General features: G+C 33.0%; 6 protein-coding genes across 6 annotated transcripts; 4 read left to right on the forward strand and 2 right to left on the reverse strand.

Annotated features, from left to right (window-relative positions):
- Positions 1-1311: 1311 nt before the first annotated feature.
- Positions 1312-3532, forward strand: OCT59_005244 (uncharacterized protein; the record flags this gene model as incomplete). The annotated part of the gene is made up of 4 exons (XM_066138242.1): positions 1312-1373; positions 1433-1572; positions 1631-1915; positions 1989-3532. The coding sequence occupies 4 exons, from the start codon at positions 1312-1314 to the stop codon at positions 3530-3532; spliced, it is 2031 nt and encodes a 676-aa protein (XP_065997403.1).
- Positions 3533-14651: 11119 nt separating this feature from the next.
- On the forward strand, positions 14652-16102 carry OCT59_005245 (translation initiation factor eIF5A). The gene is made up of 7 exons (XM_025310125.2): positions 14652-14820; positions 14924-15004; positions 15077-15125; positions 15242-15286; positions 15354-15500; positions 15587-15661; positions 15731-16102. The coding sequence occupies exons 1-7, from the start codon at positions 14743-14745 to the stop codon at positions 15733-15735; spliced, it is 480 nt and encodes a 159-aa protein (XP_025185923.2). The 5' UTR covers positions 14652-14742; the 3' UTR covers positions 15736-16102.
- Positions 16103-16542: 440 nt separating this feature from the next.
- OCT59_005246 (uncharacterized protein) lies at positions 16543-18472 on the reverse strand (the record flags this gene model as incomplete). The annotated part of the gene is made up of 5 exons (XM_025310123.2): positions 16543-17938; positions 18008-18141; positions 18217-18335; positions 18404-18418; positions 18468-18472. 5 exons carry the CDS (start codon positions 18470-18472, stop codon positions 17846-17848), a joined length of 366 nt encoding a protein of 121 aa, XP_025185922.2. The 3' UTR covers positions 16543-17845.
- Positions 18473-19068: 596 nt separating this feature from the next.
- On the reverse strand, positions 19069-19925 carry OCT59_005247 (uncharacterized protein; the record flags this gene model as incomplete). Its single annotated transcript, XM_066138244.1, has 6 exons — positions 19069-19128; positions 19307-19378; positions 19471-19493; positions 19579-19624; positions 19702-19737; positions 19923-19925. The coding sequence occupies 6 exons, from the start codon at positions 19923-19925 to the stop codon at positions 19069-19071; spliced, it is 240 nt and encodes a 79-aa protein (XP_065997404.1).
- A 487-nt stretch (positions 19926-20412) lies between these two features.
- On the forward strand, positions 20413-23409 carry OCT59_005248 (uncharacterized protein). Its single transcript, XM_025314117.2, has 10 exons — positions 20413-20790; positions 20900-21155; positions 21232-21555; positions 21634-21828; positions 21990-22109; positions 22176-22308; positions 22382-22597; positions 22678-22750; positions 22819-22927; positions 22997-23409. The coding sequence occupies exons 2-10, from the start codon at positions 21100-21102 to the stop codon at positions 23049-23051; spliced, it is 1281 nt and encodes a 426-aa protein (XP_025185921.1). The 5' UTR covers positions 20413-20790; positions 20900-21099; the 3' UTR covers positions 23052-23409.
- Positions 23410-24911: 1502 nt separating this feature from the next.
- On the forward strand, positions 24912-26125 carry OCT59_005249 (uncharacterized protein). The gene has a single exon (XM_025314116.2). It carries the CDS (start codon positions 24943-24945, stop codon positions 26005-26007), a length of 1065 nt encoding a protein of 354 aa, XP_025185920.2. The 5' UTR covers positions 24912-24942; the 3' UTR covers positions 26008-26125.
- The last annotated feature ends 28 nt before the right edge of the window (positions 26126-26153 follow it).

A 26153-nucleotide genomic window follows, 5' to 3' on the forward strand; every position in this document is an offset into this window, starting at 1 on the left:
GGGTAAGAGCCAAAGAAGTAGCATAATTCCAAGAAGTAGACAGAGTTATGGGAAGATAGGCCGCAAATACTTTGGCATTCTTAGTAGGATATCTAGTTGTTGCAGAAAGGGAGACATAGAAAAAACATTTCTTGCTATTACAACGTTATTTAATCGCAGATTTCTTGGATAAGGCAGGAATGTTGTAGGAGCAACCAGAACAAGGATTATAGGATTGTTCATCGGCAGAGGTGGATACAAGGAGCCAATGAGACATTATAGCAGAGTCTTTTTTCCTGTAAGTGATGCACACACGACCAACAGATAAAATATGGGTAGCAGAATTAAAATTAATAGCCCATTGAGGGTAGAAACTATAATCTTTAGTAGATTCATCTAATAGATAAGGTGAAGCTAAAGTATAATAAGAATTAATAAAATATAAAGATAAAAATAAAGAAGAAAAAGAAGAAGAAAGAAAATTATTTTTAATATAATAAAATCAAATAGGGATTCGTTCTTTTTGTCCAGCAATACCAAGGTATCTAAGATCAGACCAATTCATAAGGTAACGTTCACAAGGTGAAGCTAGTTAAGCAAGGACAAAAATCCAACTTTTCTGAAAAATGGACAATGGTAAAATAGTTCGCAATGGTAAAGCAGATTGTAAATCACGCCTCGGAGGTCGAAAAGTGAGAGACCACATGATATTGATTCGTGAAGAGAATAAAATCGAATTAAACAAGATATAAGTCTGAAGAGAAATGACTTGTGACCATAGTTCCAGGTTGATAGTAGTCGGGCAACTTTCAGCGCCCAAATAGCCTTGAAGATAGGAGATAGCATATTTGGCAAAATCTTGAAAATCAGGGTGCGTAAATATTTTTTGCCAAGATGCAATATGAGAGGAGAGGAACTAATAAAAGGCATGCTGAATTGAGAAAGGAAGTTTTAAGAAAAGCAAAGTTAAAGGAGTATGGTGCGGCGCATCTATACTCATCAAAAATTTCGTGTAACTGCCAAATCTATCTAGTTCTACATTTTGTGTAATTTATAAAATTAACACCGATAGAATGATAGATTAGGTTATTCTCTTTCAATCTATCGGTTTTAATTTGAGATTACATGATTTTTTGGTGGACTATTAAAGTTTTAAAATGCGTAAAATCATATGTCTTTATTAGTAAATATCAAAAATTCGGAAAAACTGAAATGATAAATTTCACATGGATTTATGATGTAATTTTGATCTTCATGTATAAATAATGAATCGCAGTAACGAAGATATTGAGAATCTTCATTTTCCCACGCGTTGTTATCATTAAATTAAAAATGCCGCCCGTCAAGAAACGACAAAAACTTTACAAGCAACAGTTTCGGACATCAGATGGTAGGTTTGGAACAAAAAAAGGAGCAATAACAACCATCCAACACAATATGAATTGAATATTAGAGAAGGGACCGATGACGTCGCTCTTGAGTTAGAATTTTCTGCAGAGGAATGGGGAGATGATGATGACAGTGGATGGGAGGATGAGTTTGATTTAGAAAAGGAAAAAAATACTCAATCAAAATTGATGATGATTGAGTTAGGTAAGAAATAAAAGCAATTATTTCAGAATAATTTTTTATTTATTTATTGTGTTTTTAGAGTGGGATGTAAATAACGAATTTGAAAAAAAGAAACGAGGTCCATATAGTGCATGTAAGACACCAAAATCAACATATTATGATAAGTGGGGACCAAGTGGCTCATTTACCAAAGCGGCATTTGGCACCTCAAAGATCACAAGTTTTTTTCCCGTATATAAAGCTCAATCTAATACCGATCATAATATTGAAAATGAAAGTGAACAAAGTGGATCAGAGGAAGAAAACATATGTAAAGTGACTAATATTGATGCAAGAATGAAGGCTTTGAAAGAAGAATTAGGAAGTCAGGCACAATAAAATGAAGGTTAATGAATACAATAAGAAACGAGCAATATTTGAGTATTTGAAACTATCAGATGAAAATGGTGGTGGGAAAATGGAAGCAAGTTTAAATGTTGCACGTATGGTTTTTGTTGATGGTGGAGTTTGGAAAGCTCGTCAAATACGAAATTGGGCTAATTATTGGCTTCTTCATAATGCACTTCCTATATCATATCAAGGAAAGCATCAAAAAACCATTCGATTAATTGATGATGAAGATGTTGCTGAAGAATGTCATGCTTGGATTCGAGATCAAAATTACAAAGTCATGCCTATAAAATTCAAAGAGTTTATAGAACACAATCTATTAGCTAAGTTGGAAATTAATAAGAAAAAAACTATAAATATTTCAACTGCAGTCCGCTGGCTTCATATTCTTGGATATACAAAGCAAAGACAAAAGCAAGGTATATTTTATGATGGACATGAACGTGCGGATGTGGTTCAATATAGAAATGATTTTTTAAAACAAATTTTTGAATATGAGAGGCTTATGTCACGTTATGAAGGTGAAAATATGGATCGGATCTTACCTGATTTAGCAGAAGGTGAAAAAGAGCACATTTTGGTAACGCATGATGAATGTATTTTTTATTCTAATGATGGATTACGTGGTGTATGGGCCAAAAATGGTGAATTGCCTTTACGGAAAAAAGGTAATGGTAAATCAATTATGATTAGCGAGTTTTTAACAGAAGTTGATGGACGTTTGAAATTGAAACCAGAAAATATTGAACAATACCCTAATGTTCCAGTAGAAGCTCGTGAATATTTAGAGCCAGGTAAAGATCGTGAAGGTTATTGGACGGCAGAAAATGTCATTGAACAGATAAAGATTAAAGCAATTCCTATATTTGAAGTTCTTTATCCAAATTGTATCGGCATTTTTGCATTTGATAACAGTTCAAATCATGCAATATTTGCAAAAGATGCATTAGTGGCAAAAAAAATGAACTTAAAACCTGGTGGTTTGCAACCAAAAATGCGTGATACTTACTGGGGTCCTGATAACCAGTTGCAATCAATGGTATTTTCTGATGACCATCCAAATGAAAAGCTTCGAGGTCAGCCTAAGGGACTGAGACAAATATTACAAGAACGAAAAAAATGGCCTAATGGTGGATTGATGTTGGAATGCAAAGAATGCAAAGAAAAAAATGATGATGAAAATCGAATTAATTGTTGTGCGCGCCGAGTAATGTCCTTAGAACCAGATTTTCTTGCTCAAAAGGGTGCAATTGCTGAAATAATTGAAAAGGCAGGTCACAAATGTATTTTTTACCCAAAATTTCATTGTGAACTTAACTTTATTGAGCGTTATTGGGGGGCTGCAAAGAGGCATGCAAGAGAAAACTGTAATTATTCATGGGTAGGATTAAAACAAATTGTACCCCAAAGTCTTGAATCAGTTTCATTAATTACAATTAGAAGATTTGCAAGAAAAGCTTGGCGTTATATGAGTTTATATCAAAAAGGAATTGGTGGAAAATTAGCTGAATATGCAGTTAAAAAATATAGATCTCATAGAAGAATTCCGGACGAAGTTATAGAAGAATTAAACCAAATTAAATTTGATTAGTTTATGTTTTACGCCGCGAAATTAAAAACTGATTGCTTAACGACTAATAAAAACCATTTCACGTGAATTTCACGTGACTTTATTATAATTTGAATTTCGGACTAATTGATGAGTATAGGTGCGCCGCACCATAGTAGCAGCAAGACCAGCTTTTCGTCTGAGGACAGAAAACATCAGGTTAACTATCAATTGAATAGTACTTTCTGAAAAGAGAGTAGTTTGTAGACGGAATTCCAATCTTGGGAGAAGGTCAGCATTATAGAGATAGGCTACATGTTGTACAAGTAATTTCTTTGGACCAAGAAAAGCAGCCATATCTTTAACCATGACGTTGCTTGTTTAAGTACAAATTGGGGAGGTGGACAAAGAAAACTAAACGCCTAAAAAGCAAAAAAGAAGCACAAGAGCCAAAGAGGAGAGAGAGAAATACATTGGAGCAGGGCAAAGGAGAAGGTAAAAGATTAAAGGTAATCAAAGAAAAAGGTTGAAAAAAAGAAAGAAGGACATATTTTGCCAAATTAGCTTGAACATTATTTAAAGTATAAAATTCGGCAGTAATTGAAAGACAGTCTTCAATTCCAGACTTTGAAGAAGCAACAAGTATAGAGTCATCCATAAAGGTTAAATGGGAAATCGGCAAAGAATGTTGTTCAAATTCAAGTGGAGAATAGTCTAATAGAGCTGAGGATTTCAAAACAAAAGGATCGCGTGCTTCGCTATTCAAAACCGTAAGTAGAGGATCCAAATAAATAATCCAAAGTAGGGGGGAAATGATTTCTCCTTAATCAATACCCACACGTACTCGATAAGAAGCAGTATCACCATGACAAGTAAGGATCTTATTATTCCACTTAGTAAAAAGATTCAGAATGAATTGCACTAAAAGTGCAGGTAAATGAAGTCTAACTAAAGCGAATTTAAGCATGTTTAAATCCATAGAATCAAAAGCTTTAGAAATATCTTGAGAAACGATCCAGAGTTCCTGATCATCAGTGGAATCATGTTTGTATTGATGAATAATCACATCAAGCATTTTGATAGAGACATCAGTGAAGCCACCAGGCAAACCAGCAAAGTTACCTTTTTAAAGAACATGATTATCAGCAAGGATATTAGAAAAACGATTAGTGATGACTTTAACCATACATTTTCAAACAGTTTCCAAAAGAGTGATAGGTCGTGTATTCTTGAGTTGGGCATCGAAATCATGAGGTTTGGGAATAGGATAGACCACAACTTCACGTCAGTCAGCAGGGATATCACCACGAAGAAGACAAGTATTGGCAAGTAAAAGAGAAAAATCCAAAGCTTTACCGGATAAATGTTTTAACATTTCGTAGGATATTTTTGAAGGACCGGAAGCTTTGTTATTTAGCATAGAAGAAATAACATCAGACCATTCTTGAAGAGTAATAGGAACCAGGATCGGGTTGAATAGTGAGGCAGATACATTAGAAAAAGAGGTAAGACGAAAAGTAGTAGAGTAGGGCCGGTGTGTTGAGTAGAGTATTGTGATGTTTAGCGGTGTGTAACATAAAGGGTGTGAACCATATTCAAGTGATGAATAGACACCCGGCCAAACCGCTGGGCTGAGCTTGGACCGAGGTGTTTATTTATCACTTGAGTATAATGCCACATCCACGTTATACTCTACTCAATACCTCCACCATACTCTACTACTATTCGTATCACTCTAGAAAAAGGAGTGTAAGCTTTTTGCCATCGTGGAGGGAATGAAGCAATAGAGGAATAATGGACCAATGGAAGCGAGACAACAGATTGAAAATGAGCAACAGCAGCTTGTTTGATATCCAAGAACAACTAAGACATGGTCAAGGACAATTGACCAGTTTTCAACTGACAATACTGAATCAATAAAAGTTTCAAGAGAGTTCGAAAAATGTTTGTCACGTAATGCTGTATAATATTCCACATATAGGTGCTGTCGGAATTCCCTAATTACGACATTTCGGCATTACGACATATGTCGTAAATAATGCCGTAACTGTAATGTGGCGCCGTAATTAATCATTATCACGTGACTTTTACAAATGCTAAACGATCGACAGGAATGTTTCCTTTTTTTGGAAACTCATGTAACCTTGTGCAACCAATTATTCAATTTTATTGAGGGACATAATTTCCTTTTTGGAAATCTGTGTAACGTCACGTGATGAAACGCGAAAAAAATTGACCCAGCATTACGAACTTGGCTGAAATTAAGTTTAGTCTTATTCATTTACGGCATATATATTTACGACATTACAGCGTTAAATTCAATTACGGCATTACGGCATCATGGTGTTTACGATTTACGGCATTTAATTACGGCATTACGGCACATACCGTAACCGTAAAAATAATTCCGACAGCATCTATAATTCCACAGAGTTTGTAAGGTATTGTGCGAATTTGGTACTCAGGAAAGCAGAGACTAAATTCTTTTATGAATGTAAAAAGGATTTAAATTCAGATAAAGGTATCGTAGAATATAGACTGGAACTGAACAATCAAAAATTAAGGATGCGAGATTCGCAAGATAAGAAGGTAATATGGCCATCATTTGTGAAATTTGGGTAGGCCGATTTAAAGATGTTAGCCGTAACTGTAATATTAAGACACAGTGTCGTATGTAATAGGTTGCAACCTATCTACATTAAAAAGCAAAAGTTGTAATGCTGTAATTAGGTTGTAATGCCATAATTAGGTCGAAATACTGTAATTAGGTCTTAATGCCGTAACTAATCCGTAATGCCGTAATTCCGAAATTACGTATGTAATTTCGGCCAGAATTATGCACTTAATTTTAGCAGAAATTAACAAATATCCTAAAAAGGAAAGTGTTGTTACACAAAATTCCAGTGTCGTTTCCACTAAAATCAATTTTTGTGGAACGGCTATCGCCAAAAAAGGAAAGATCTGCATTCCCGTTTTGGCTGAATTATGATTTTCGGCTGAAATTACATGTTTAAGTGAAATTACGTTAATTTCGGCCGGAATTATATTTCGGATTTCGGATTTCGGATTTTAGGAAATATGTGACCGTGTAATTTCAATTTTAAGGGGTAAATAATATCAAAAATAATAATAATAATAATTTTTTTTTTTTGTAAAAAAGTTTATATGTAAATTATGCATAAAATTATCTAATTATTAAAGATATTATGCTAATTTAATATAAATTTTTTGAAAAAAACTTAATATTTCCCACCTTCTACCCCGACCACCCACTCCTAGGGATTTTAGTTCATTATATAATTTTTTTCTTTACATGAACGCGTATACAAAATACAAAAAAAAATGCGACGCGTCTTATGTACCCCCTAAAAATTAAAATTACACGACATATAAACTATTGTAATTTACTTTTATAATTCATTACTTTTATTTTAAATTTTTATGCCATTAAAAATTACGACATTACAGCCTAATTATAGCATTGCGACCTAATTACAGCATTACGACCCAATTACAGCATTACGGCCTAATTACAGTATTACGAAAAGTGCTGTAATGCTGTATGCTGTAATATTACGGCATCGGCCAATCAATTACGGCTAACATCTTTAGGCCAATTAGAATGACGAGTAGTAAGGTGGTATAAGAAATGATCCAAAAACTTGTTAATAGCGATAAGCTTAGATAAATCTGAAGAATATGAATGGTGGTGAGTATTGGAAACCTTGTAAAATGGTAAGGTATCAACTGCAGTACTGAAAATGGCAGCTTTCAAGGTATGTCATATGCAATCTAAAGAAAGGGAGGAGAAATCAACATGGGAATTGTATTGTTTGTCCAAATAAACTCCAAGAGTATCATCCACTTGTGCAGTAAATTTTTTCCATTGTTCATCTGAAGTGTAGGAATAAGCAAAAATAGTATGCAATTTTTTTTTCTGTTTGAGGTGGGATTTGGCTAAAATAGCCATACAGGAGCTAAAATTAAAAACCGTAACCAAAGCATAATGATCAGTAAAAGGATGGTCAAGAAGATGAGGACAAGTAATCACTTGTGAAAAAAGACCAGAGGCAGGAAATCCAGGTGAAGACCAAATATAATCCAATCTGGAAAAACCATTAGCATGATGAAACATGGGATCAGGGCAGATGTTGAAGAAGAATGGGCCTGATGATCTGTAAAAAATCTAGAGGAGAGTAAACAGAGAAGCTTAAAGTGATTATGTGAATAAGAAGAATGGGTAATATTAAAATCGCTGAGAATAATCACATGATAATTATTAGAACGGGCGTAATCAAGCCAAGAAAGAAGTTTGGCAATAAGATCATTGCAAACAGATTGGTGAATAGAACCAGAAATGGGGTAATATAGGGAAATAATTGAAATTTTCGTTTGATGAAAAAAAAGATCTAATTTTAAAAGATGACCATTCCAAGAATCAATCGTCTGAACATGTTTATGTAGAGGATTACGGAGTAAAATACCAACTCCATCATGAGGGCGAAAAGAAGAAGAACAGGTCCAATAGGACCGGAAATTAAATTGAAAATGTTCTTTAGTAAAAATAAATTTAGCATTAGAAAAGTAAGACAGGTATCATTTAAAGATAAGACACCAAAGGAAGAATGAAGAAAAAAATTTAATAAATGTTGTTGACGCACAGGGGAAACTAAACCATTGACATTAAGTTGACCAAAATTAATAAAAGGAAAGGGTGAGGGGAAAAATTATGTTTATTGTTATCCATTATTGTTGCATACTGGTAAAATAACGATGAAAAAGGAAAAAGGAAAGGAAAGATTAATGATTAGCTTGGCCATTTTGGCGAGCTAAGATGAGGTTATTTTGTTCGATTCCTTTATTAATTGATTCAGCCAAAGAGGCAACAGTATCGGAGAGAGAGGAGAGTTGTTGTTCCATGTCAATTGGGGAAGAAGGAGCAACATTGGAAGGCGGAATGGAGGGATTGGGGTGAATCCACTTGTCAATTGCAAAGGGGAGCATTAATATCGACAAGGATGTTGTTGTTAGGGATAACTGTATCATCCCATCCTTGCATGAAGGAAGGGATATAGGAAGGCGGTTTGTTAACAAAGGGTCTGAGACAGAAGCACGAGCAGCCATAGCAGATTCCAATTTGGAAAGACGGCTATTCATGGTAGAAAATTGGGTGGTGAGAAGAGCTAATTCTTCAACTACTTTTTCAAGAGTAGCGCCGATAGATTTCCAATCGGTAAGCACAGTGGGAGAGTAGAATACGTAACATCCATACCATCGACATAGTGATTGAGTTCATTATCATCTGGAATATGACAATGTTGATTATTATTATTAAGGTTGTCACAATTTCACAGATGATGTTGAGAGCGGGAATGAGATTGTTGTCTATTCTTAAGTCATGAACTAGAACGATGGCGCAATGCATTACCACACGATTGTCTATCATTATTATAATCAGGTCAAGCAAAACGATTATGATGCTTAGCTGGATGTAAAAGAGGTAAGTGTTTATTGTATAATGCACGCAATTTATCGTTAGATTGCCATGGGTGAGCAGGCAGTTGGGCGAGATGAAGAACCACATTGATCAGGGTTATAATTAAGACAACCACATCAATGACAGAGGGAAATGACTTCATTTGGAGAATGCCAGGTTAGGCCTACTTTCTTGAGGGCACATAAAATGGACTTAGCATTTTCTATGGCAGTTTCAGAAGCAAAGTGGCAATAGGCGTAAGGTTTAGGATTATAGGAATTTATTGAGAATGGAACATTAATTGATTTAGCGGAGACTTCATCGGCAATTTCAGCAAGATCAACCGCAATAGTGCCACAGGAAAGGCTGGCAAGTAGAGTGATATAAGCACGTCTTTCAGCACGCTGATCAGGTAAAAAAGTAGCAGGGCAAATGCGTAGGCAGTGTCCTCCACAAAGGATACTCCAGGTAGAGTCGAGGTTCTGTAATGCACCAGTAGATTCAAAGGTAATATATGCTGTACAGTAAAGTTTAGATAAATGGGTATGGCAACGAATAATATTGCCATAACGAGAGAAGGTACCACACAAAAGTGCGTTAATGATAAAGAGTGGGATGTCAGTAACCACTGGGGTACGCGCATGTTCATCAGCCTTAATAGCTTGGGGTCATATGCATGGAAATGCAGGCCAAACAAAGAATCCATAGAGGAAGCTGTGGCTTTGTCGAGATCTTCCTTTTTTCAGAAATGTATGATGATCCTCTTAAGATCGTTAGATCCACTATACGTGGCATGACTACCATAAGAGGGGAACAAGAAAAGTTGTCAATCAACCACATCGCACGTGTCATGGTTTGAAGCGAAGTGATCCCAGAAGCCTTCAACGTCATTAGGAGCAGCTGAGGCATAGTATAGAGTGGGCTGGAATTGTACTGCAGCTTTGGAAGCGTTAGAGAAGGCAGCACGTTCAGGGAAAGATACTGCAGAAGTAATTTCAGGACTTTTGCCTTTATCATTATTACCAGCAAAAGCGTGTTGAGAAGCGTTAAGAGAGGAGGTATCAGGTTGAGAAGTTTTCTTGGTGGAAGTTGTCTCAACAGGGCCAGGAGGTGTGAGAGGTTTATCAACATCTATGACAGAGTCTTCAGCACTGACTCTGGTACGTTTATTAGTTGAGGTGGTCGAAGGTGGAGTGTTCAAAGGGCCAGATGAAGAGGAATCTTGACCAAAAATGTTGCCAGTTGGAGAGCTAAAAGCAGGACGTTTAGTAGTAGTATCATTGTTAGACTTGTTGTTTTTCTTTTTGTTATCTTTAGTCATCTTGTAAAGCGTTATAGTTATTTAAAATAAAGAAAACATAAAGAAAAAGTAATAAAAAACCAAAAAAAAATTTTATTTTTTTCGTAAATATTGTCAAGTGAGCAGAACGGAAGAAAGTTAGTTTCCCAGTTTTATCCTTTTACTTTGCTAGAGTTTTACGGCCAAGTCACCCTCTACTTCTTATGAAGCATCATCGGACTAGTATCCTATCATCTTCCTGGGCAACCATTATACCGAGTACTTAATTTCTCAGGTAACAGCACCACTATGAAGACATCCCCCATCGGGCCACATTTAAGGCTGATCTGAAGCTAGGAATACACCACCTACTCGTCCTTAAAACCAAACCCATTGCATGATACTGGTACTCAATTTATTTTACGACCTTTAGAGAGCACCTACTTTCATGGAGGACTTTTGACAGGTAGCATCAACCATCTAGTACCCTTCCATATCACCATTTTAGGAGTTTTATCCTTTTACTTTGCTAGTGTTTACGGCCAGACCACTTATTGCCTCTTATGAGACTAATCTCGGATCTGTGTCCTATCATCTTCATGGGTAACCATAATATCGAGTACTTAATTTCTCAGGAACAGTACCACTTAGAAGACATCCCCTATCGGGCCATTTTAGGCTGATCTGAAGCTAGGTACACGCCACCTTCTCATCCTTATTCCATTGCATGATACTGGTACTCAATTTATTTTAACGACCTTTAGAGAGCACCTACTTTCATGGAGGACTTTCGATAGGTAACATCAACCATCTAGTAATCTTCCATACCACTATTTTAGGTACTAAGTCTCACTCAAAGGCCACTACAGCCCGCGATTACCTAGCACTGATAGAGTTTTATTCTTTTACTTTGCTAGTGTTTACGGCCAGACCACCCATTGCCTCTTATGAGACTAATCTCGGGTCTGTATCCTATCATCTTCATGGGCAACCATTATACCGAGTACTTAATTCCTCAGGTAACAGCACCACTTAGAAGACATCCCCCATCGGGCACTTTTAGGCTGATCTGAAGCTAGGTACACGCCGCCTACTCATCCTTAATCCATTACATGATGAGTTTTATCCTTTTACTTTGCTAGTGTTTACGGCCAGACCACCCATTGCCTCTTATGAGACTAATCTCAGGTCTGTGTCCTATCATCTCCATATGCAACCATTATACTGAGTACTTAATTTCTCAGGTAACAGCACCACTTAAAAGACATCCCCCATCGGGCCATTTTAGGCTGATCTGAAGCTAGGTACACGCCGCCTACTCATCCTTAATCCATTGCATGATACTGGTACTCAATTTATTTTACGACCTTTAGAGAGCACCTACTTTCATAGAGGACTTTCGATAGGTAACATCAACCATCTAGTACCCTTCCATACCACCATTTAGGTATTAAGTCTCACTCAAAGGCCACTACAGCTCACGATTACCTAGCACCGATAGTATAGTTGTTTACCCCAAGTGGTATACTTTGTAGTGACCACTTGGACAGGAAGTAGCAGGTATCTGTCCAGGATCACCCCTTATGATGGGTATCAACCACCAGGGATCACCAACCAGGACCCAAAGAGTAGAAAAATGAACCTCATAACTATGCTACCTGTTCTGTGCACGAACACCTTGGTTGGTCGAAAACCTAACAGAAGGTCAAACTACCACTAAGACATTGCACCCTCAGCTTTACCATCTAGGACGACCATCTAGCCATTACTGATCCCAAGTGGTATCGTAAAGTGACCACCCGGACAGGAAGTAAGGTATAGTAGTGACCGCAGGACAGGACTGCGCACATGCCAATGGCCTCATAGGGAACGTTAGAAGGACACCATGACTTTTAGTTGAAATGTGCGGCCTAACTGTACACACTAATTCACCATGATGCAGTCCAACTACGCTAATCCCTGTACATCAGGAAATTTGTTTAGGCGTAATTTAGTGTAATATTTCGAAGGTGGTGTAAAATTTCGAAATATTACACTAAAAACGTAATATTACAAAAGTTTACGCTCTTAAATTTGAATAATTATAGTAATTTAAGAATATCTCGCTATCTACTGATCCAATCAAGACGATCTATAGCTCATTGGAATCAGCTCATTAAGACGGATCGAATGGTAGTAAAATCGCATTTCTACAGTTGATAGAACACTCTATAGTATGCAGTAAAGTTTTAAATTAATAGAAAATCATCTATTGAACGTAAAGATACGATTTTACTACCATTCGATTCGTCTTGATGAGCTGATTCCAATGAGCTATAGATCGTCTTGATTGGATCAGTAGATAGCAAGATATTCTTAAATTACTATAATTATTCAAATTTAAGAGCGTAAACTTTTGTAATATTACGTTTTTAGTGTAATATTTTGAAATTTTACACCACCTTCGAAATATTACACTAAATTATGCCTAAGCAAATTTCCTGATGTACCTTCACGCTATTGGTTGTAGCGTCCGCAGTAAAATTCATTTTTAATTTCCGTGATCGGCAGAATTAAACCTGCGACCTCACCATACTCAGGCTTAATAAGGGTCTCAGCGACTAACCACTGAGATAGGGTGATCAACCCTAGTTTTATCCTTTTACGATTACTAGCTAATAAGTTATTCAACAAAATGTTAAGCATCGGCATTATTATATTTCTTGATTTATGTTTACTGTGCCATTTAACATTTTGCTAAATTTCTCGGTACTTAGTGATTGTAAAAAGATGATTAATAGCTCGTTGGAATTGCCTCATCAAGACGAATCGAATGATGGTAAGCTCATATCTCTGTGATTAATATTGACGGAGTTACTACTTAAAAACCATTTAATATTTTTTAATTTTGGAAATTGATTTAGCGATTGGATTTCGATGTATCTTATACCATTAGATTCATCTCATCAAGACGAATCGAATGGTAGTAATATCGTCTTTCTAGGATCAATATTGGCAGAGTTATTACACAAAAACCATTAATATTTTTTTAATTTTGAAAATTAATCTAGTGATTAGATTTCGATATATTTTATACCATTAGAACTATACTTGTAGCCAAAACCTTTTCACGTGATTTTTGGCCACGTCTTTAAATCAAAATTACTAAGTTAAAAAATGATAAAAATTAATCTCTACATCCGGCCAAAACTATAATATAAAGTCTTTGGAGTTTCAGATGGATTTCTGGATAGTTTTTAATAATTTATTATAATTAAATTACTAAAAGTCCAAAACCCTGTTCAGCTTCATAGAAGTTTTAGCTACATGTATAATTAGAACTGTCTCATCAAGACGAATTGAATGTCGATAAGAACATTTCTCTACGATTAATATTGGCAGAATTACGATACAATAAAGTTTTATGTATAATTCTGGCTAAAATTATGTTAATTTTTGGCCAGAATTATGATATACTAATATAAGAAATTTTTTATATAGTCACATATCTTTATAATCACCAAATATGGACTGTCCCAAATGTGTGACTATAAAGAGAGTTGACTGTAATACTAAATTTTAAAAATATAATATTAAATTTTCATACTTTTAATTTTTATTTTTATACAACTATATTAATGATAAATTAAAAAAAAACTTATTTTTTAAGATAATTGTTAATTTACTAAAAAGTAAGATTAGAAATTATATCCAAAAAAAAAGAAAACTTATTGTTAAAACATATGAAATAGTAATTGAAAAAAATGATTAATTAAAAAAAAAATCTAAAAAGAAATAATAAAACTGGCTAAAGCTTATCATTTACAAAATTATAATATAAACATTATGATGTTGGTTAAAGTAATTTATTTTTGTCATGTAAAATTTTGAAAAATTATAATCTATATAATAAAGTATATACATAACTAGATTCTGTACTGTTATATATTAAAATTTCAGGCATTATTACTATTTACAATTCTAAATAAACTGTCAATATTGATATAAATAATCATCAAATTTTCTTTTTTTATGTTCTTTAGAATCTGTCATCACATTAAATTTTCAAGTATTTGTTATATATAATTTTGAAAATAGGATTTCCAGATAATATACAGTATATTTAATGTGCATATTATATAGAATGTACTCTTAAAAAAAGCTTGAAAGAAAAGTGGTGATTTGATGCTGTGGTTTAATGAATTACTTATCAAAATAAAAAATACAAGTATTTAAAATTCTACTACACTATTCCCTGTTTTATTCAAAAGAAAAAACTAGCGTGAATGCAATGCGACACGATGATCGAGAATTTTCTGATTGGATGTATCACGTGGTAAGGGCTGTGGCGCGGCGCATGCGCCAGAATAATGACTTATGACATAATCCAGGCTTTTTAGATCTGATTGTACAAGAAGCCGGTTTATGCGTAATGCGAATTTTTTTTTACCTCTTATTACTTTACTTTCTAATCAATAACCTTCTCTTACGTTAAAATTTTATATTTTTTGTTTAAAAATGAGTGATCATGATTTTGAATCCTCAGGTTCTGGAGCATCAGCCACTTATCCAATGCAATGTTCTGCCCTCAGAAAGGTATAGCCTTTTTTAATAAAATTTTTTTTACTAGAATTTTCATCACATTCAGAATAATGTCTTTTAATTTTATTGGCCGAAACTATGATGTACTTGTGTTTAGAACGGCTTTGTCGTTCTTAAGGGTAGGCCTTGCAAGATCATTGAAATGTCCACGAGCAAGACTGGCAAACATGGACACGCGGTATGTTTTCATAATATAGTTGTACTTTGCAATCTTTTTAATTGCCTTTTGCTTATCAGACTTTCAATTTAGAAAGTCCACCTTGTTGGTCTTGATATCTTCACTAATAAGAAACTTGAGGGTGAGAAATAGAAAATTTTATTTATATTGTGTGATAATTATTCTTTAACATTTGATTCAAAATTATTTATATAAACTTTACGATCGTATGAATAACTTATTATTTTTTATTAACAGACATTTCTCCTTCTACTCACAACATGGATGTTCCTAATGTTTCTCGTAAGCTTTTATTTAATTATATAATTTAGGAAGAACCAAATAACTTATAATTTAATTATCTTCACAGGTACTGAATATACAGTCATTGGATGTGACGAGGATGGTTACTTGAGTTTGATGACTTCTGATGGTAGTACTAAGGATGACATTAAAATTGACCCCGAGCTAGTAAAAGACAAAGACGTAAAGAAATTTCGTGAAGAAATTGAAGGCGGTTGGATATACTTTATCTTAAACGATTTAATTCCTTTGATTTAGTAAAATAATTCATTAATTATTTAAATTTTGCTATCTTGATAGGTAAAGAATTTTTGGCTACTGTCGTCAGTGCGATGGGAGAGGAAGCTGTTTCACAAATCAGGGACGCTCCTAATTGTTAGTATAAATTATTCATTGCTAATGATTTTGTTTAAGAATGTATTTATATATATATTTTTTTTATAGCCTAAATCTCCAACGGATGAATTTTTAAATATGATTCCATATTGGAGTCACTCAATAAAAAGTATACGTTTAATAAATCATTGAAGTTCTTATAAGTCTGTTACCTGAAAAAGGAACTTAATGTAATCATATAAAAATTAAATGGGAATATGGTGTTTGAGTTATTTGCTTACATCTGATTTTTAAATATTTGATTTTGTCTGTTGTAAAAAGGTAAACTCTACACAATAACCGCTTTATTAAAATTATGTGAAGAGTTTTTATATTAAAAGTATTAAAAGTAAAAAAAATACTTACATATATTTAATACTAATTAGAAAGTGTTATTAAATGTTACTATGTAATTATATTATATAAAAAAATTGCGGTTAGTATATTTCTTAAAAAAATTTGGCGTAATTTGAATGCATACCGAGTCCCACCGTTCCATATTATTGTTTATTTGGTTTGTGACGATAAAAATAATAATAAGTATAAAATATGATAACATTTTTATATTTAATATTATGCGGGAATCTCGTTTATTATAATCTTGAGGTAAAAGAGAGCAATATAGAATTTTTTTTTAATGAGAACATATGGGCATGCAATCTCTGATACTCATGATTGATAAACGCCGACCTATCGAGGAAAGATATGACCTGCTGATGGCAACATACGTTTAACCAGGAGAGAAAGTGTTACCGTCCAACGCGAGCGTGACCTTCGATAGGGTCAATCCTTGGGTCTTGTGGACAGTGAACGCAAAGCAGTTTGTAACGGGAACTGGGCGTTATTCCATTAGCATTGAAATAATGGATATGTTTGTAAACGTCTACATCTATTATTGATCCTCTAAGAGAACGCAACTCGGACACACTGTTCTGAAAGGCTAATGCCGGTAATTACTCCTTTGGTGCCATTACATATGCGGTACTCATCGCTCGAAGCTCCTGGTTACAAACGAAATAAGTTTGTTTTTGATTTGAACATGCGATATGAATGTGAGGGATCCCATTAATTAGAATTCATAAAATCGGATGCTTGTGATAGTAGGAAGTTGTTGGGAGGAACGGGAAGCATGTTACAGATAGATGTGTTGATTTGTTGGGCAGTTTCTTTTAACTCCGACGACGTAAGCGGTGTTAAGGAACGCGTTTTTCGTGGGTTGAAACGTGAATTCTGAATGGCGTTGTACTAGCCTGTTCCATATTTGTGAGGAGGTATTATTTATTCGTACTTCTTCCAAGGTTGGTAGAACGTCATATCGACGAGGAGTCTTTAGAGAAATAAATGGATAAAATAGGCTCCGAGCGGTAGCACAGAAGAAGTTGAGCGAGATCACCTACATAGTCGCCTTCGAACTATTGCGAAGGTGTCTACAAAATCAAGTAACTCGGCGAAAAACCATCAATAATTATCGTATCGACCTTTTTTAGGCGAACCTTTAAATCCGTGTTTGTGAATAAAGCCTCATTGTTAGTGAAGTCTTGTATTCAGTTTCACTTCTTGCAGGTACATTTTTTTGGGCAAAATAAAGTTGATATCTGGGTTTTATGACATATTGCCTAGGTCGTCGCGGGAATAAGTTAGGTTTTTGAATTCTGGAGGGGATATGTATTTTGTAAAGGCGTCATCGTAGTACGTCATCGTCCAGCATATAAATTAATAATATTGCACGTGTTCGCGTAGAAGGGGCGGAGGAATCAAAAGCCTTCGCGCTACTATAATCTCTCTTAATAGATCGTTTTCACTAATATTAAATATGTGTGAGGGTTCTCTTTTTTGTAATATGTTTCATCATATATTGCGCAAATCCCTTATCCGTTATGTAATGCGCGTTCATATGTGAATTCAGATTAAAAGAGTCGGAGCATGTAAGGCACTACCCGAGAATCTGCTTCAGTTAAACATTTGTAGATGTAGCGGTTCCTCATTGATAGTATTATAAGTAATAATTGTATCGTATCGTAATAAAAAAAGTTTAATTGAAATTTTATTGGCCAGTGAATGTTGCTCATCACGTGAAATTAAACCAATGAGTGTATTTTTAACAAATTTCAAGTAATCATGCTTTATCACATAATAAACATAATAAAGATATATTTTATTTTTTCGGTGTATATGACATCTGTGTCACAAAAGGATGCACTCATTTTCAGTCGGCGTGTGGAGGCCTGATTCCATTATATATGTATTCAAATTATCTAAACTCTGGATAAGCATTTCCTATAAGGCATTATACGTTCCAGTTAGTATACAAAAAAACAAACAAAAAAGTCACATAAAGGTGCATACCTTGAATAGAAGGAAATTTAGCACAGATCGACATAATAATAATATTACATTGTTACGATTCGTTGGTAAATGGAACCGCTGAACTTCTCTATACACATATAACTCTTTGTATGGCACAGCCATCTCAGTATAATCTATAGCAATTTGAGTTAATAACAAAGCATGCATAGAACACAATAAAACAAATAAAAGATGTTGAAAATACTTACCGTAGATTTGTAAACCATATAGCTTTAGTAAGCTTAAACTCTCCCCGATACCTCGATTCTCCTCATCATTTTTGGTTAGATCATAATCTTCCGCTGACGCAAGTAAGGACATCTCGCCACTTAAAAAATCAAATTTTTTATTAAGATATAATAAGCAATCTTAGAATGCATACCGTTTGTCACTTACAAAAAATCTTCATATCTTCACGTAATTTTTGAAACAAGATTCGCATGATTGGTGTGAAAAAGACTTCATGGTACACTCTTTCAGATAAATTCTCATTAAGATCATTTCCGCGCTCAAGGAATTAGCACTAATAAAAAAGAAATCAAAGGTTAGCTATAGAAAATATATTGCATAGTCTAATGCAAGTAGTAATTTACAGTTGGTATGCAAAATCCCACGTAAATTGTTTTCTATCGTCATTTCGATAAAAAATTATTTTCTACAACCTTTTTGAAAATCAGGTTCCTGTAATGAAAAACATGCAATAAGACATTTCTGAAGTCTACCCAAGTCTACTCGATAATAATTTCTCAACATGAAATACCTTAACTAGTTTCACGATTAATTCCTTGATGTCACTATTGTCGATATCATCTTTTGATCGTTTTTTAACAAAATCACTGTTGGTACCGGGTGTAACATCAATTATATCGTAATACGCAAGGCTATTATTTCCAACTCATATAAGTCCTGTCCAATACATCTCACAAAAAAATCAATAACTTACTCATTGTGTGTCATAATCATCTCCTGCCTCTAAGGGTCTCTTAGTCTTCCCACGTATATAATTTCCCACCATCTTTGAGTTTTCGCCCATGATGAAGTCGTTTCTTCGTAATTGATTATCAGTGGAATGAGCTGGATAGACTGCCCAGGCAATTAAAGGATGGCTCATTTGACTTCAACTTTGCATTTTTGGATTATGACAATATAAGAAAAAACATAATAAATTTGGAACTTCAACGATAGACAATTAATATAGCTCAAATTTAAGCTCAAATTCATCATCATCCTCTGATTCCTCACTAAAAATACATGCAAAAAATTTGAAATTATAAAAAGTAATACATAAAGTAAACCTACGAAGGGATATTCGGATGAGGAATCTAACGACGGAGTAACTTTATCGTTTGTCGCCTCCTTTCCCTCAGTCTCCTTCAACAGATAATAGTGAAAAAAATAAACATTTGCAGCTAACGAATATTCCTCTCTTTCGGAGTTAAAAACATCGGCTACTGTCTACATACGCTCAGTAAGTTTATGGAAAACACTATTTCACATTAACACAAAAGAAGTAAAGATATTGGAATAGTCTTCAGAGGATAGTGTTTCACTGTTATGTTCTGCAACTTTACCATATACTCTCATACTACCCGTTAGATGTGCTCGCTGTGCTTTCATCTATTTTGCAAGAGTTTAATCGTTATCTCATGTGATAATACAAAAATTTAACACATAAAGGTAAATGGCATAAAAACCTTTTCCCGCTCGTAGATTATTGTTTCCCAGTAGATCTGCAAACCCTTGTTTACACGTTGTTTTTACCTGCAGGAATACGAAGCCGGAGATGAATATATAACTTCCATATAATAATATATAATAAGTAAAAGAAACTTTATTTCAATAAATCGCAATGGTAGGGCCGGAATAAAAGCCGATACCTCCTAACCCAGATGAAAATAAGCGGAGTTGCCACTACCATTACTCGGGCTGGGACAAAAACCAATACTTCTAATCCAGATAAAAATAGACAGAAGCTCCCTATTATTGCGAAATATATGAATACATAACCTTCTTTTCTATAGTTGCATAGTCATTTTCTTTTAATTCTTTTGCTTTTTTCAAGAATCTACGAGCCCAGGTGAGCTGTGAGGAAAAAACGACATTACGGTAATGATTTAAAAATTCAGTGTAGGAAACACACAGTGTTCTCTTATATGTAGGAGACAAGAGCTTGAATATTGTTAAATATCAGGTTAGAATTTAAACTGAAAGGAAAAAGAACTGTTTTTCTTTTAAATAAACAGCCATAGTACGGTCATTTCTAGATCGTATCGCTCGAATCGGAAAAAGGATCATATCATAAACAATAAATATGGTTTGTCGCTGGCAACGCGAACACCTATTTAAAATTTCATCTCACGTGACCGGTGACATTTAAGGGGACGTGAACAAAAAACTAAGGTGGTGTTACCGACAGAACTGACACGAACGATTTTTTTTATTTTTTCAACATGTACACATAGAAAAGCAGAAGTCAAGGTTGTATATGCTAGCTCTAAATAAGCGAAGTTTTTTCATTAAAATTAGATCACTGGTTGCTTTGTTCTCTTTTATGATAGAAAGTTAAAATTATATCATATTTTTATGTAAAACGTTTTAAAATAGCCTTTTCTTCTTTTATTATGTATTATTTTCAAGTGTGTAATAAAATTTTATATGTTTTTGAGGTATTTCAAACAGCCGATCCAGAATTTTAAAAAATATAAAAAATTATTTTCGTGTAGTTTCACATTTCGTCATTACCGATTTATCATTTTTTTTTCATCTTTCACTTTAAACATGGGGTAATTTTTATTTAATTTTATTAACACATAGAATTTACTTATGGCGACAGTTTGATCAATCTGTGTAACATTTGGGTTGGCCCCCGTTTATTTATTATCTAACCCCTAGGTGTTACTAGTATTTTCGTGGATCGAATTGAACAGGGTCGTTGTGTTTTTTTTTAAAAAAAAATCCACTCATTGGTTTAATTTTACGTGATGATCAACATTCACTGGCCAATAAAATTTCAACAATACGGATAATGAATTTTTATTCGTATCATTACTATCATTACTTCGCGTTTTAATGATAAAACTGTGTATTTAAAAATGAGCAAGAGATCTTTAAGACAAAGGCAACATAACCCTTATATCTCTACTGCTAGGTATTTTTATGTTTACTTGACGCGTTTTCCGTTACGCGTTAATGTACTAATTATACAACTTATAATTTTATTAAAGTAATGCTCTATATGTGGGTTATGTTGAGGACGATGAATCCATTGATGCTATTATGAAGAAATTTGAAGAATTAGAACGAATTCGAGAAGAAATTGCGGCCTCTAATGCTAATGAAACAGCTGAAGTTCATCCTCTAAATGATAAAAATAATACTTTTCAGGAAAATGGCTTGACACAAGAACAACTTGAAGAAGTTTTTAGGAGAACTTCTAGTTTTACGGTTAAATCCGCTACTTTCGCACCTAATTTTGACGAACTGGATGACTTAGATTTTTGGCGTGTTGAACTAGAGGATGGTAACACTGCTGAATACGAGGAAGAAGAGTGTGTAATAATATGTTAATCCGGGTAAATTACATCTCAGCATTATATTATTCAGAAAAAAATTTTGTATTATTTTAGCGATTATATGGCGGTTGACAACGACTTTTGGGATGCTGAATTCGGAGATAAAAAGCGAAAACGGAAAAATGATAAATCATCGCCCGAAAGACGACGTGGTTTTGATCGTGAAAGTATATTGCAACGATACAAAATTATGCAAGTCAAGTTGCAGGACAGGAACGGGAATTTTTTTACAGTAAAAAAGAAAGTCAGGTAAATAATTATCCATGGATAAAAAGTATTGATTTAAGTAAAAGAAGGAAATTTGGTTTATAAAATTATCCTTTTTTATAAATAAACTTTTTGCTGCGACAATCAATATCTAATGACTGAAAATTTTCTATATGATGTACATAATAAACAAATACAAACAGCAATATAGATCCTAGTCTTCCCACATATATAAGAATTCCGTCATTACCAATACCACGTTCGTGGGCACATACAATTCTTCCACCTAAAATTGAATCAACTTTAATGATTCACGGGTCAAGGTAACTAAATTATATACATAAAGATTTTTTTATATGAATTTACATTAATCTTTCAATTTTTGTTAGATATTTTGAAAACGATATCTTATCAATGGATCTTAAAAAACTTGGTCAAGATTTTCAAGCAGTGTATATTGACCCACCTTTTCTATTACCAGACGAGGAACCTTCACCCGAAAAGATTACTTTACAGCAATTTGTAAAAACGAGTTTACACCATTGCTTATTTAAACGAATCGAAAGCTTATTAATTTATGGAATACTATCTTTAGGAAAGCCTTAAAGTGCCTGATATCGTCCCAAAAGGTTTCCTTTTCATTTGGGTTGAAAAAGAATTCATACCGGATATTGTTCAGATAGCAGAGAAATGGAATTTTCGATACGTGGAAAATTTCTGCTGGATAAAGAAACATATTAACAATCAAATTTCACGTGCACCATACCGATATTTCAATAAGTCAAAATTATCTCTCTTGATATTTCGCAAGGTTTATGTTTTTATTGAACTCAGCTTGAATTAGGAATTTCGCGATATCTAATGCGCTTTATTCTTTTATTTATATAATAGGAAGGGGATATTGAGTTACGCCACCAAAGAAATCCAGATTGTGTTTTTGACTTTATAAAGCCCAGAACTTTAGGTAAGATTTTCAATTATAATATTTACGATGTTTATGAATAAGTTTAACAAATAGATATTTAAATTTAGAAATGTTAACTGAAGGAAAGCCGAGAGTTATGTATGACATTATAGAAACCATGTTACCGCAAGCAGTATATAATGAACAAAATCCTAACGGTGATAAATTGTTAGAGTTGTAAGTCCTAATTTTCATTACATATTTTTCGGGAATAATTTATACTTATTTTAATTCCTTTTATGATAGATGGGCGAAAAAAGGTTCTCATCGTCAAGGATGGACAACTGTCGTTCAAATATAATAATCGATATTTTATAAATCGTAATTATGATTATCCGCTACTGTATTAAATAGAAATCAATAATATGATTATCCATAAATTTAGAAATGTATATAATTACAAGTCATTATCTGCTATGGGTAAGTTATTTGAAAACAGTATGACAATAATGAGAATAATTTACTAAAAGAAAGTGTTGCATCGCATATATAGTTACCGTACAAATTAGTTGAAGGGTAAATCTCAAACTCAATAATTTTCAAATTTTCAAAATCGCAAATTTTTATATCAAATTCTGCAAATGCCGTTCAAATTACAACTGATATTTTCGATATTTATGATATTTATATTATCAATAAAATAAATTTTACTATTGTAAAAACTTCTATATCAAATTTATTCCCATGTTAAATTTGTTTTTTAGTTTCTCTGGTTAAAATCTAGTTTATCATTAAAAATTGGATCCAATTCCATGTGATTGAGTAAAATCTGATTCATCCCGATCAGACTTTTTTATAGTGAATTTTTAAATCTTCAGTGTGGTATCAATTTTATGATAACATATAAGAAAATTTCCCGTTATACTGAATATCACTAATTAAATGTGATACGGGTATGAAAAAGAATTTTGGAAAAAATCAGGACAACATATGAAAGGCATAAATGTAAATAAAGCTAAATTAACAATAGATACAAATCCTATGAAAAGAATGATATAGAATTAGAATTAGTTAAAAGAACAAATGATATGGACGAACAAGGCAATTATTTGCCGATAATAAGAAAATTGCAGAAAAAAACAATTAGAAAATGAAGGAAAATATAGAACCTTAAATGAATTAATTTAGTATAGATGATATTAGAGATATAAAAGAATATGTCCATAGACATAAGAAACAAATTAGATAGTAAGAACGTGATCATTAGATTAGTAGAATAATCGCCAGATCTTAATTTATTTCGGTGCCATCTATATAGATAATACAGAAGTAGATGAAAATTTAAAAACTATTAAATTTATTCCAAGAAGAAATATTGTACAGCTGTACCTACAATAGAATAAAGGAAAAAAAATGGATTCAAAAATTGAAAAATGTCTGTTATATATTAAACAAACAATTATAAGACTTTAAAAAGATTATGTTAATGATATGTTAATTGAACAAATAGAAATACATATTCAAATATTTTTAGATTTAATTAAAGGCTTTATTTCTTTAATATCATCATTTATTTATATACACTATACTATTTATACTATTAATACTTGGGGATTGCATTTTTAAAGAAATATGAACTGCAAACCTATACATGTAGACAAAACGTTCTACTGCCCTATGAAAAAAGAAATATATTTAAAATGTACTTGTATTCTTTAAAATAGACCCAAATTACACTTAAAATTTTAAGTATATTTTAGCATATTTTAAAGAATTTTTTTGACTATCTTGTTTGGTAATTATTTAAATGTAATAGAAAGATTAGCTTTTAAACATTATCAAAGGACTTTGACCAAAATTTAAAAGAAAAATACTTAAATTACTCTTAAATTAAACACGCATATAAAACATTTTAAAGCAATGTGACAAAGTAAGTAAAGATGCATCTAGAATCTAGCGAAGATTTATCTTGTTTTCCTTTTTTATATTTATTATTCTTTTTCATTCTTTTTTTCTTTATATGTAAATGACAATAACGAAGAATTAATTATAATAATTACTATAGTTGTTAATGATGTACATTATTATTTTACACACAGTCATTAAGTATACTTGTAAATAAGTCTTTTATCCATATTCGTTTATCAATACATATCAGATATCTAATCTCATATTCTATATAAAGATATATAAAGAGCATTCGAATGATAGTAAATAAATTATTATCCAAAAAAAAAAATATATTTCACAAAATGAGACAAGCAGGAACTATTATTGCCAGCATAACAGTTTCTGTTGCCCTTGTAATATTAATATTAAGTTTTGCGATTGATGTAAATAAAATTAAACTTCCTTCGCAAGCCAACGGAACTCATACTGGATATCCTGTATGGCATCCACCTCTTTCAGGAGATGATAAAGAAGAATATGCTGCAACAATCATTTACTCCGTAGTATTAATGATAGTCGCGGGTTTTTATGCATTTAAATGGACGGATTTTGATGCAAAAACTAACAGCAAATTATTAACATATTTCGTTGATAGAGAGGTAAATAAAGTTCCTACTATTGAATTTGATCGATACTTGGCGAGTTATTGTTTAGTTACATCCTTAACAGGAATTCTCTATTACCTAATTGATGTTGGAAAAATTTGGTCAACGATTGGAATATTACATAATGTAAATGAAATCATCATTATGGTTTCCTTACATCACGGAGGAAGAATTTCTTCAAATTCATTTATGCCTTGGTTGATTTTATACGTTCTGTTCGCTGGAGCTTTAAGCTTATATTTAGAATGGCCCTATGACGCTCTTTGGTTTAAAGTACAAGGGCTTTGTTCAGATTATGCGTTGGTCATTCAATTTACACGTATATATTTTAATACACGTAAAGAATATGGTCATGAATCTCATCAACGTCTTTTTGATCCAGAAAGGACAAGACATGATAATACTAGCGGAGAAAATCCCGTACTAGAATCCGATACAACTGAAGATCGTGCTTTCGGTTATTTCCGACCTGATTATACTTTATTATTAGTATTAGCATCTTCAGTTCATATTATTGGAAATATTTTTAGCACAATTTGGATTTATAAATTAAGTTCTTATTTGATATTTTCTTTTACATATTGTATTACTTACCCTCTTTACGCTTATTTCGTTTATTTGGACACTCATACTGTTGCTATTCCTCCCGCTCAAAAATATATTATATTACCTGATAATAGCACACCAAAAGTTTTTCTTGTAACTGTATCTTCTATTTTCCTTTCTCTTCTAACAGCTAAATTAGGTGTACTCAATCAGTAACTAAATGTTTTTATTTATTTATTTTTTTTCTTTATTTCTTTTTCTTTAAATATTGTATTATGTATTAAAGAGAGATAAACTAAATAAGTTCCAGAAAATTATTGTCGTATTCTATTGATTATGGGTATTATATAATAAAAAAAATA

The sequence above is a fragment of the Rhizophagus irregularis genome, chromosome 13 (genome assembly GCF_026210795.1).
Source record: "Rhizophagus irregularis chromosome 13, complete sequence".
NCBI lineage: Eukaryota > Fungi > Glomeromycota > Glomeromycetes > Glomerales > Glomeraceae > Rhizophagus > Rhizophagus irregularis.